Raw genomic sequence first — 13,218 nt, forward strand, 5'->3', positions numbered from 1 at the left:
GTTGGTCAGAAATTCTTGGGCAAGTCTTATTCGTCAGACATCTGACGGTTGCCATAATTTTGCAAGTTATGGTGATCGTCACAAAATTCTTATGGGTACCATATTTTTGTGCAATTGGCCACAAAATTCTGACCAATCACTAGACTGCAAAATGAGAGCTACTCTCCGCCATCTGCATACCCATCTAGTTTCATACCAGTTTGTAAGGTTATGGCAGTCCAAAGACACTAAATACTGTCGGGCGTCGGCTTTGGGCAACCCCGCAGGGTTTTTCTCAAAAGCATCACGCTATCTCTACATCTTATATGTAGCTTCTTTTTCTTATTAATATTCAAAGTGACACTTTGTTTGCATATCATCTAAATCATTACTCTGTAGCAACTAGCAATACATAAGTGCCACAGTTGTGCCAATGCATATGTTCTTCCCATTATGCTGTTTTCTTGTTTTCTGTCATCTTCCATGTTATTGCTCACTTGTGCTTGTGCGGTTCTTTTCTTCCCAATTACGGCCAAAGAAGGAAACAGAAAATGTCACTGTAGTGTTAAATTTGTTATTGTTTTACGTACATGCTTTGACTAACCCCTGTATTATATTCCTAGTCCTTCTATTTTGGACTACTGATTATTACATTCAGCAGTTTCAAGATTGCAGTGAGAAAGTATACTATATATTAAGTAGTATTGTTACATGCTAGAGAGTTTCTATAATACATAGCTGTAAATTGCCCATAATACCTTTTTTTGTTTAAGCATTTGGTATATCAAACTCATTGCCCCAACTAATTAATTCAGTTTCCCTCTAGGAACTGTTCCATTCTCAAAGTTCGAAATCGAGACATGAACGGACTATTCATTTTATGAATTGTGTAAAAAGACGAGGTTCTATCCGTCTCGTAAGAGTTAATCCTTTAAAATCTAAACGTTATCGAATTTCAAGCGGATTATCTTCTACTGCTCTCTCGTTTGAGATTAATGAAGTAGGCAATGAATTATCTACAGCATAATAATCCATAGATTTTGGGAAGATTAATGAATTGAGAAGTCACTATTGTTAAATTCCAGATTTTTGATTATCTAATAGGCGTGTCATGAATAATTCAGTTATAATACATCATTTTACTTTCTATTTCAAAACGCCGCTTTCCTAGTAAACTTTGAAATTCAACGCTAAGAAAGGTGCACTTCAGGCTATTATGATGTTGATAAGGAAATTCTTCAGTACTTTGGAAGTTTACAAGACTATTTGTACCCAAAAGAGGGCTGTACAGTTATGAACATTACCCCTTTGTTGCAAATGAGAGACAACTTTTCACCTTGTGTAGAGACATAAATATCACATGCTGTTTGTATTCTGCATTTGTCATGCTGCTGTTCAACATCTTGCTTCTTTGCGTTCAACATATCAGGAGAATCTTTTGTAGAAATACTGTTAGAACAGGAGCTCAAGGGACTTGCCAAGTCCTCCCGACTATTCACACCTTCCAATACGCTCAACGGACTCATCAAACTCTGGGCTGCATTCTGGGTGCTGCTACTTTGTGCAATGAAGTTAGCAGTCAGTGTCGGTATATTTGGACGTGAACGCTTCTTGGCTCTAAACACGCCCCACAAATAGTATTTTCTACGAATCCCTGCAAGTTGAAGCTTTATTAAGTGTTTGAATACTACTCATATCTTGGTTCAGTGGGAAGCAAATAAAGACTTGGAAGGTAGAAATTCATCACTTACTCCAGTCTTTCTGTGGCAATTCACGAGATGAAAATATCAACATCTCCAAGTCATCAATCGTGGCGCTCATTGCGAGATCATTTTCAATTGCCTCTTCCAACAGAGCATCATAACAATTTTCATCCCTTTAAAACAGTATTATCAGACAAAGTTCCAGAACATCCAGATCATAATGTTCAATGAGTGAATTACAATAAGAAGTTACCTTTCAAGCTCGGGGAAGAGATACAGAGCAATACTGTTGTCTGTTGGTGGCGACCTCAGGAAACTCTTCGGCCATACATCACTCTTGGCCAGAATTTTTACATCAAGATTCATTGGAAGCCCCTTTGCTGCTTTAGCTGCATTTTCACAGGCTTTGTCTGATATATGAGCTAAGATATTTATACTGGCTTCCCTTTCTCTATTGAAGAGAAAACATCCCCTACAGTTAACATAAAGACAGTGAATAAATAATTCTTTTTTGTCTTTTGAATTCAAAAAAGAATCCTACTAATATTTTGTTTTCTTCTTTTAAAAACAACAGATAAAGGTTGCACCAAGAAGTTGGGGGAAGAGGGGTGGAGAGGCAATAGCAGAGAGAACTAATCGCCTAGAAAAGGAAATAAAGATCTAAGTGCTTGTGGCAATTGCTGAAAAAGCCTTTCATAGGGAGGCAAATCTAAAGTGAAGAATGAGTTCTAAAGCGGTGGAAGTTAAAGTGTTACCTCCAAATGGGCTCAATAACTGGCTGCGCAGGCAAATAATTCGCAGATTCTAATTGAGGTCCATTATATGAATTGTCGAGTGGAAAATAATGCTCATCAGAGATTGAAGAAGAAAAATATCCACCAACTGCCCCACCTTCTCCCTCAGAATCACTGTCATCATCAAGAACTACAAACCTCCTCCTTCGCTTTCTGATATCTTGCTGTTTTCCAATTTCAATAGGCGATTGAGCACTCTTTGGATCTCGCAGAGAAGAGTCACCTCTTAATTGAGATCTTTGCACCATTCCATCTTCCTCTTTGTTCAATGTTAAACAATAAGCCTCCTGGCGCTTTCCTACTAGTGGAGTGTTCCCTGCTTTTACTGATTCAATTTGCTGTTCAGAATAGCATACATCTCCACATCGTTCTCCAATGTCTTTGTTTTCTTTAGTTTCATGAAATGAAGGCCTCTCCTTTTGCAAACCGTGAAAAGGACTAAGGGTTGTAGCTGATTGGACTGCTCCAATTGCATCATGTTTAGCCTTATCTATTCTTTTAGCTTTTAGTTTACAACTGTTAAGCTTTCTTCCCCATTCCATTCGAACATCAATAGCACGAATCTTTTGCACAGTTATCCGTTCACTCTTTCTCAACCCTTCAACCTTAGCAACTGTGAGAGCACAATCGCAACATATCCAATCGATACTGTCATCATCAACGGAGAATTTTTCTAGACAATAGCTGCAAAAGTAAAGAACAACGAAATGAAATGCTCCTGCAGAGATAATAATCTTTTTCAGAGCCTGTGGTGTAATATTGAAGCAAATATAGGCACATTTAGATGCACATTGCAATATCAGCACGACAAATATACAGACCAAACACATTCGTGATATTGAAGCCAATAGTGGGCATTTAGATACACATGCAATAACAGAAGGGAAATATTCAGACCAAAAACATTCATCGGAATTTTTGCTAGAATCTGAGAAAGGAGAAAAGAAAAAGTATGATCATAGGAACGTGGAGCTAAGGATTACCTCTTTAGAAGAGAGGACGAAGACCTTTAATCAGTTCTTAATTGATGTTACACTACGAGTTATATTCTATAGTATACAAAGGGCTAAAAAAAAAGGAAATCCATAAACTCTACAACTGGCATTGTTCACTCATACAGTGATTCTGTTGCATCAGGCATTTTGACTCTGATTTAGTTACGAATAATTGTAAAGATATGAAAGACGTTTTGTTTCCAACAACATTCAAAATCTTGTAAGCTGTGATTTTCTACTAGTAGAATTTGGTAGGTACAAAAACAAAATAAACTACTCAAATGAAAGGAAAATAATAACGTAATAACAAGAAACAAACATTTGCAGCGACAAAACCAGGCAACAATTGGGCTGATGATGTAAGTAGGCCAGGAAAAACTATAATATCATAAATGAACCTGTTTCAATTGCTCATATATCACTGGAAATCTGTTCAGAGAGAGAATGGGGTTCTGCTTTGAAGCTACGAGCTACAAGTGGAATTTGGTAGGTAGAAACATAGAATAAGCCACTCAAATGAGATGGAAAATAATTTTTTAAAAAAACATGAAACAAACATTTGCAGTCACAAAACTAGGCAAGAATGCTGATGAGTAAACTGCCCAAGAAAAACTATGATATCTGATATTAACCTATTTCAATCGCTTATATCCACCAGAAATATAAAGAATATTGAATACTAATTTACTGATGAAACATACTGAGGTACAGCAGAATCGTGACACTTGAAGCAGTAAATAAGAAGCTTGGCATCTCCTTCATCCCCACATGTTAGACAAACAGTTCTCTAAGAAAAAAAAAAGAAAATGCAAGTGAGCAGTAAGGTTGTAAAATCGATGAACAAGTGCTGATGAAGATAATTCTTTTTCGATAACCACATTGGTGAATTTATCTTATTGACCTCAAACAATTCTAATGTAAGAAACTTGAAGCTCCTAAATCTTGCACAAAACAAAATGGCAAAATTGAAGTCTTAGGAATATGCCAAAGGTTATCACATGAATTTACAAGATTCGACCAATAAGCCTACCTCGACAGGCAAAGGGGAGCAATACTATTATATCATAAATTATAGAAAAAGAGCATAACCTAACTTTGTTTGGGATTGAGACATACTTATTGTTGTTGTTGTATAGAAATAGAGCATAAAATTAGTTTTAAAAAAAACTCTAATCAACCCCAAATATAGATACACTGAGAAAGAATCCATAAGTGTTTGTACTCCCCTAATATTTTCTCACAGAAACTCTCTGTTTTAGAATCCAATATGCCAAAATGAAAATGAGATCCTCTATTTATGATCATTTTAGCCCCTTTCAAAAAATCAATCAATTAGCACAAAATAAAAATAAAAAGGAAAATGGTGGTGAGTAATCCTTGAGACAAAGCATAAGCTTTTCCTTATAGCCTTATTTTGTTTGGCCCGACCAAAATTCAGGCCACTTTACACAATCAACAAAGAAACTAATTCTTCTTTGACACGAGACTTAGCATTAAGCAAAACTCTCACTATAAATGTAATGAAAGATCCTCCCCTTCCCTGCCCTGCCCAGATGCGGATGTAGTCTTTTGGTACCGAGTTCGTCTGAACCCCGTACTTTTGACGCGGTGCATAATTTATGCGTAAAAGATCACTAAAATTGCAACAAATAAGAGATAGGGTTAATTTCAGAGGTTTTGCCTCATCACACTAATCTCCCTTGTGGTTTGCGATATTACGTTTACCTGTCTTATTTTGATCTTTTGTAACAATTATTTTTGATCTATTTTCATAAATAGGAAAAAATAGGCTCTGACTGATTTGCCTTTCTTCCTAACATTTGCTCTTTTGATTAATTTATTTCAATGAATATCTTCTTCAATTAATTCCTTTAGAACAGAAAAAGTTACGCTAGGCGTGACTGTGTTAGTGCACTTCAGCTTTTTTATAGGTCTTCTCATCATCTTCTATGTAAAAGCAATTAATCTTCATATGAAGACACTCACCGATGATGTGTGCACAATCTCGTCGTTTATGTTCCTCTACGAGGTCACGAATGTTTGAAAAGTTAAAGTTTTTCTTTTTCCTTATTTTAGTTACTACTTTCTTTTTTTCCTTCTCATGTTTGATAACTGAAACTCTACTATCTGGTGATGTTTGGCAATTGAAATTTCTACTATTTGGTATTAAAGACATCTAACTATTGTTCCTTCTATCAGAATGTTTTTATATCTTTCATTTTAATTTAATAATTCGAATATGAAAAGCAGTGACCATACAGAAGTGGTGAAAGTCATCTCAAAGATTATGTGAAAGCTCTGTTGTTGAAGAAGATGTTCATTAAAATAAATTCAAAAGAGCAAAATGTTAGGAAGAAAGGCAAATCAGTCAGATGATTTTTTTTTTTTACTGTTAATGAAAATAAATTAATATAATTGTTACAAAAATCAAAATAAGGGAGGTAAGGGTAATATAGCAAATCACAAGGGAAGTTGATGAGGCAAAACCTGGAGGGAGATCTTTGAAATTATCCCTAAGAGATATGAACCTTAATTTTAAAAATATAATAGATTCAATGTTAAAGAACATTAAATGTTGAACCCACAAAGCTTAAATCTTAAATCCGACTCCGCCCCTTCCCCCAAATTCTCCCTTAAATTAGAAAAGAAACAATCCTCCATTATTTTCCATTTCACTCCTTAATTCCAACATTCCACTTTCATGCTTTGCAAAGTGGAGATGAAAAAAAAAAGCATATGAGGAGCACATTACTTTCGAAAATAGGTGCACAAAGTTTATAATCAAATGGGAAATCTGAAACTACAGAAGTAGAGACTGCAGAACTTACAAACACACACACACATACACAGAGTCTATTCACCACTGTCTCTCAAACACCCAACAACCCAAAATCAAAATATATTCAACCAAAAAAAAAAAAGAAACACAGTTGCATGCATTTATCTTCAAAACCCTTCTTCGTCGAAAATAATGTAAGTAATTTATCAGTGAAATAGTTTAAACAAACACATATAGGAAAAAAGGGATTCCTCAAAAACTTCAAAAAGCTTTAGGAATCAAAGCAGTAGGCATATGAAAAAAGGTGAAAAGAAAGAGAGGAGTTTTTACCGAAGCAGAACCAGACCCAGACCCAGACCCGGACCCGCATTTGGAAGAATCCATTATAGCTTCCTTTGCGGAGAGTATGAATGAAAAAAGAGGGAATATGGAGAGAAAGTGGAGTGGAGCCAATATAAGAATATGTAGAGTCGGGAATCTATACGCGGTCTTTTTAAACTCAAATGACCAAAATGAGACATAACAAATATTGTAACCAAAATATATATAATGCCACGCTATACATTAAGTTGATTAGACTGGTAGATATAGCGTCTTTATAAACGGCGCTATACATATTTTGTGGGCCCACCAATAATTTTTTTGCGCTTAACTAACATAACAATAACTCAAATGGGTATAGCGCCCTTTAAAAGGGCGTTATACCTCAAAAAATTCGACCCCCAGATTTGGCATTGCCTTATTTAAAGGCGTTAAGGATTTTATAAAAATCCATTCAGAAATATTCTCTACTCCTGTTAAATTTTTCTTCTTGTTAAATTCTCAAGCAATTTGTCATAATGTCTGAAGAGCGAAAAGTAAGGGTTTCATTATATTGTGGGGTGAGGTTGTGGTGGCGAATAACTCAGTGAGCTATAGTTTATCTCCACAGTGTCATGTTAAGTTGCCACTTACAATGGAGTACGATAGACTGGTATCGTTGTTGTGTAACAAAATGAGTATGAGCAAACGTTCGGTGTACCTTAAAGTAACCGAAAGATATCCGTATTCTGTCACTCCACAAGGAGTTGCTTGTTACGCTGAGTTTAACATCGAGGATGATGAAACTTTGAGTGATTTTTTGAGGACTCCGGATGAATACCGGGAATTTCTTTTGATAAAAATGTTGGAAATGTACGTGAAAGTTGAACACGTTCGCAATAATGAGGTTGCGCAAAGCAGGGATAAACTTCAGTCATCGGGTGGTTATTCTGGAGCAGTTTTTGCCGAATAGGTTCCGGCTGAAAGAGTTTGGCCTGATTTAAACTTATCTCCACGGGCGAATGAGGAGCGAGGAAATAATTTCTCTCCAACTTTACATAATCCACAAGACGAGTGGTAAACTTCAATTTTTCTTTATGTTACGATGTTTATTTTTGTTGTATTGAATTTGTATTAACACTCATATATTCCATAGGGGGTACCGTCCAGATATGAATTTTATAAGTTATGAACCCACGCCCAGTTGGAATATGCGTAGTTCTGGTGTGTTAGATCATGGTGGTCCATCCGGGAGTCATCACCTACAGGATAATGTCCATCATGGGATGTCAACACATTACGACTTGTAAGTGAAGTGATATAGCTATATGTAAAGTGTTTGACAATTTGAGTAGCTCATTATTTTGTTGTTTGTACAGTGAAAACGAGCAAGTTGAACCTCATATCCTGACTCAATTGCCCGAATACGACATATTTAATCGGGATCTGGCAGATGCACAGAGTTAGGAAGAGAATAGTGATTATGACAACAATGCTGATGAGTCTGGAGATGACACACCCTACCCTGATGAGGGTGATGATGAGGAGGAAGAGAATGCTGGACCTTATTTGACGAGGGAACATGCTCCACCCCCGTTAGACCAAGAGTGTACGAGTCTCACGTGCCGTTTCATTCAAGGGAGATTCCCTACCTTGATCATTTGCCAAGTATGCCGGATATGGATGCCCTCACAAGGGATACTGACAAAATTTGGACAGCAATGTGGGATGAGTCTATACCAACGGTGCTGGCAAAGGTCATACTTTTTCCTGATAAAACGCGCCTAAGCAGGGCGGTAAAAATGTACAGCATAAAAGAGTGTCGTGAGATGACGGTATGGGAGTCAACTCTGGATATATACAAGGTTGTTTGTCGTAGATGTTTTACGGGTTGTCATTGGATGCTGTGTGCGAGCAAGAAGAAAACAGGTATGTGGAAAGTGGGTAAATACATTAGCACCCACACTTGTGAAATGGACACATTCAGTGGGAATCACTTCAACTTGGATGTTGACTTGATTTCTCTTGTCCCGATTTCACACATTGAAGCGTCCATAAGGTACAAGATCAAATAGTGCATTACATCCGTCCACTAGGAATATGGTTGTACCATTACCAAAAGAAAGGCATTTCTCGGGCGCAAACGTGCGTTTGAAATTATTTATGGTAACTGGGATAAATCATTTGCAGCTCTACTCAAGTACATGGCCGCATTGCAATACTTTAACCCCGGGACCGTTGTTGAATGAAAACTTGAGCGGAGTCCGGGAATACCAGAATATATATTCAAATACGTGTTCTGGGCATTTAAACCAGCAATTGATAGTTTTCTGCATTGCCGGTCGGTAATATCCATAGACGACACTCATGTCGATCTGCGCCTCTAGCCATGCCACATATGCCTGGTCCACCTTGGAACCATCATCTCACTGGAAATGTGTGGTCTGCCAGGTGGGCGGTGGCGGTACAAGCTACGGACGATCAAACTGGCAAAGTACCCACTCAGTGTCATGATGCTCCACAATATCAAGGCACATCAACGGGACGGAAGAGCTCCAAATAAGTCGGCCGGCCGAGCAATAATCGGGCAAGCCAGCTATCAGCGCATCGCTGTATGGCCTCCAGATGAACTATTAAGTAACAACAGAAAACGTGAGTATACGCAACACATGTGAAGCCAGGCCAAGTAAACTTAGGTATACATTTACCTGTGCGCCCTCCAGCAAATCTAACAAATCCCTGCACAAGGGGGAATTATGTCGAGCCTCGTACTCTCGTCCATATCCATGCCGTAGAACCCACCTCCTAGATAGAGGGAGAAACGGAGGTGGTACACCCGGAGCTAATGGTGGTAGAGGTGGCTGCAACTGCATGAACCACTCCCACGCCCAAACCTAACATACAAAGTGGACGTAAAATTTAAGATATATTTTTACTGGGTAGGTTATAATGAATAGAGTATTCGAATATGTTTTCACCTGTAGCAGCGACAAAAATCCAGCAACGTCACGCTGGGTACCCGTGGTCGCCCGGCACATCTTCCTGTACAAGTAGGCGAGAACAGCAGCACCCCAGCTGTACTGGGGTAAATCATCTAGCCGCTCAAGATGATGAAGAAATCTCAAGCTGACTAGGTTCCCCGAAGTGTTCGGGAACAAGACCCCTCCAAACATAAGGAGCAGCAGCAACCTCGTGTACCGGTGAATATGCAGCTCCGGTGTATCGCCTGTGATGTCAGGGTGCAATACCTCCAAATGGTCTCGGATAGTCGTCAGCTGCAGACGACTGGCCCCAGCCAGTGCAGTCTCCTCCTGTGGTCGGAAACCAGTGAGCTGCTATAGCATGTCCAGGTACTGCCCACCTGTCAGCTCTCTCATGACATGCGGCAGAGAAATGGGGTGTCCATCAACGGGCAGCCCATATATAACCTCCACGTCCTGCAGTGTGATGGTGGCCTCGCCAATGGGCAAGTGGAATGTGTGCGTCTCCGGTCGCCACCACTCTATTAGGGCCGTGATCAAAGACCAATCGAGCTGCAGCCGCCCGATCTCCAAAATCCTATAGAAGCATGTATTCTGCAGGGGTCTGACTATACGGGGATGGAGAACTTTGCCCTTCAGAAAGTCCCACATGTCATCCACTCTCCTGACGCGGAGAGTTTGGGCCAATAACTCTCTTTCCCATATGTGGGAGGACCTATGATCGCCCTGTAACGATAGTAGCTCATCGCTAGAAGGTCCGGGATGCATATACATCACCTCCATGTCGTCTACTGTAAATTAAACAACATTAATTACATGTTAGTTTTATAATTTTATATGTTTGTTTGTAAATTAAATAATTAATTTTTATAATTATACAAGATTTAATTATTAAATATTCACATATGGGTTCCAGGCTCGATATTTGAGGCCCAGTAGTACCAAGATATCCTGAATTCTTGTATGTGTTAGTTTTATTATTTTACATGTTAGTTTTATAATTTTATATGTTTGTTTGTAAATTAAATAATTAATTTTTATAATTATACAAGATTTAATTATTAAGTATTCACATATGGGTTCCAGGCTCGATAATTGAGGCCCAGTAGCACCAAGATATCCTGAATTCTTGTATGTGTTAGTTTTATTATTTTACATGTTAGTTTTATAATTTTATATGTTTGTTTGTAAATTAAATAATTAATTTTTATAATTATACAAGATTTAATTATTAAGTATTCACATATGGGTTTCAAGCTCAATATTTGAGGCCCAGTAGCACCAAGATATCCTGAATTCTTGTATGTGTTAGTTTTATTATTTTACATGTTAGTTTTATAATTTTATATGTTTGTTTGTAAATTAAATAATTAATTTTTATAATTATACAAGATTTAATTATTAAATATTCACATATGGGTTCCAGGCTCGATATTTGAGGCCCAGTAGCACCAAGATATCCTGAATTCTTGTATGTGTTAGTTTTATTATTTTACATGTTAGTTTTATAATTTTATATGTTTGTTTGTAAATTAAATAATTAATTTTTATAATTATACAAGATTTAATTATTAAGTATTCATATATGGGTTCCAGGTTGATATTTGAGGTCCAGTAGCACCAAGATATCCCGAATTCTTGTATGTCTTAGTTTTATTATTTTACATGTTAGTTTTATAATTTTATATGTTTGTTTGTAAATTAAATGATTAATTTTTATAATTATACAAGATTTAATTATTAAGTATTCACATATGGGTTCCAGGCTCGATATTTGAGGCCCAGTAGCACCAAGATATCCTGAATTCTTGTATGTGTTAGTTTTATTATTTTACATGTTAGATTTTATAATTTTATATGTTTGTTTGTAAATTAAATAATTAATTTTTATAATTATACAAGATTCAATTATTAAGTATTCACATATGGGTTCCAGACTTGATATTTGAGGTCCAGTAGCACCAAGATATCCTGAATTCTTGTATGTGTTAGTTTTATTATTTTACATGTTAGTTTTATAATTTTATATGTTTGTTTGTAAATTAAATAATTAATTTTTATAATTATACAAGATTTAATTATTAAGTATTCACATATGGGTTCCAGGCTCGATATTTGAGGCCCAGTAGTACCAAGATATCCTGAATTCTTGTATGTGTTAGTTTTATTATTTTACATGTTAGTTTTATAATTTTATATGTTTGTTTGTAAATTAAATAATTAATTTTTATAATTATACAAGATTTAATTATTAAGTATTCACATATGGGTTCCAGGCTCGATATTTGAGATCTAGTAGCACCAAGATATCCTGAATTCTTGTATGTGTTAGTTTTATTATTTTACATGTTAGTTTTATAATTTTATATGTTTGTTTGTAAATTAAATAATTAATTTTTATAATTATGCAAGATTTAATTATTAAGTATTCACATATGGGTTCCATGCTTGATATTTGAGGTCCAATAGCACCAAGATATCCTGAATTCTTGTATGTGTTAGTTTTATTATTTTACATGTTAGTTTTATAATTTTATATATTTGTTTGTAAATTAAATAATTAATTTTTATAATTATACAAGATTTAATTATTAAGTATTCACATTTGGGTTCCAGGCTTGATATTTGAGGTCCAGTAGCACCAAGATATCCGGAAAATATTATTATTTTCTCATGTTATTTTCTTACGATCGTTGATTAGAATTAGACAGAGTTTATATTTGATCTATCGACTATTTTGACGTATTTTTGGGTATAAGAGATACTTAAATGATTAATTTCAATAACTACAGGGATACTACGCTAAAAGGCACTACATAGACTACGTTAAAAGGGCAATATATTACTAGTCTTTAAGCAAATAAATAATCTAAATCAGATAAAAATAAAAAATATATTTAATCACAAAATATTAACGAAAATACATATACAACAGTAAAAAGTAACTTATTAACATTTTTTTGAACAAATAATAATGATATCTCAATTTTTACATATTTTTTTTAGCACACTAATATCTTAGTCCGGATAAAAATAACATACCAGTTTAATTGAAAAAAAATACAAAATAACATATAACACATTTAAAACAACTAATATGCATTTTTTATACGAGTTTCGACAAAAATTAAATCAGAATACCTCGATTTATATTTTTTGGAAAGTTGAAGATTTGAATCTGAAACGAGCAACCCACAACGAGAGAAGGCTTAGTTAGGAAGTTGGACCAATAATCTTTACTTTTTGTGGGACGGGTGGGGTCCACTCGAGTTTTTTTAGGTCGTTAATGGGGGGACCACTGGTTTGATTTTAAAAGGGGGGGGGGAGGTTGTTTTGGTTCTGTAACGGGGGAAAGGGAAGGGACGGATATTTGAAGGGGTATAGTGCTGTATATTAAGGTGCTATACATATAGCGCCTTAATAAACTGCGCTATACTTGGCAGTCTAATCAACTTCATATATAGCGCCCTTTTAAAGGGCGCTATATATAGTTTGGTCACAATATTTTTTTTCCACTCATTTCGGTCATTTGAGTCTAAAAAGACCACATTTAGGTTCCGGATTCAGAATATGTATGCACAACCTTTAGTGGGTCCACCAACCAGAACACTAACAGACTCTTCTACTAATTACGTACTCCATTAGTTTGTATAAATACCTAACGTAATAATTAGTAAATAATTCAAT

The 13,218-nt window shown here is 36.0% G+C and overlaps 1 protein-coding gene across 4 annotated transcripts; it reads right to left on the bottom strand.

The window, feature by feature from the left end:
- Window positions 1-1,050: 1,050 nt before the first annotated feature.
- Window positions 1,051-6,727, bottom strand: LOC107788326 (PHD finger-containing protein 1-like). Of its 4 annotated transcripts, none has more exons than XM_016610004.2 (6): window positions 6,581-6,727; window positions 4,173-4,258; window positions 2,438-3,160; window positions 1,936-2,154; window positions 1,731-1,855; window positions 1,051-1,633 (listed from the first exon to the last, which is right to left on the bottom strand). In XM_016610004.2, the coding sequence occupies exons 1-6, from the start codon at window positions 6,632-6,634 to the stop codon at window positions 1,242-1,244; spliced, it is 1,599 nt and encodes a 532-aa protein (XP_016465490.1). In that variant the 5' UTR covers window positions 6,635-6,727; the 3' UTR covers window positions 1,051-1,241. The 4 variants fall into 4 exon arrangements, with proteins under 4 accessions (XP_016465490.1, XP_075084438.1, XP_075084439.1 ...); XM_075228337.1 differs by having other exon boundaries at window positions 2,438-3,194; window positions 6,581-6,709; XM_075228338.1 differs by lacking the exon at window positions 6,581-6,727 and adding an exon at window positions 6,300-6,529 and having other exon boundaries at window positions 2,438-3,194.
- Window positions 6,728-13,218: the final 6,491 nt, after the last annotated feature.

This window comes from Nicotiana tabacum, chromosome 13 (assembly GCF_000715075.1).
Source record: "Nicotiana tabacum cultivar K326 chromosome 13, ASM71507v2, whole genome shotgun sequence".
NCBI lineage: Eukaryota > Viridiplantae > Streptophyta > Magnoliopsida > Solanales > Solanaceae > Nicotiana > Nicotiana tabacum.

Bases quoted from the DNA above. Each gene is read 5' to 3' on its own strand.
- LOC107788326 (XM_016610004.2), bottom strand. From the start codon at position 6,634: ATGGATTCTTCCAAATGCGGGTCCGGGTCTGGGTCTGGGTCTGGTTCT. The intron at 2,155-2,437 runs GTAACACTTTAA...TGTTAACTGTAG, and splicing joins GTTATTGAGCCCATTTGGAG to GGGATGTTTTCTCTTCAATA. The intron at 1,634-1,730 runs GTAAGTGATGAA...TTCAACTTGCAG, and splicing joins ATTGCCACAGAAAGACTGGA to GGATTCGTAGAAAATACTAT.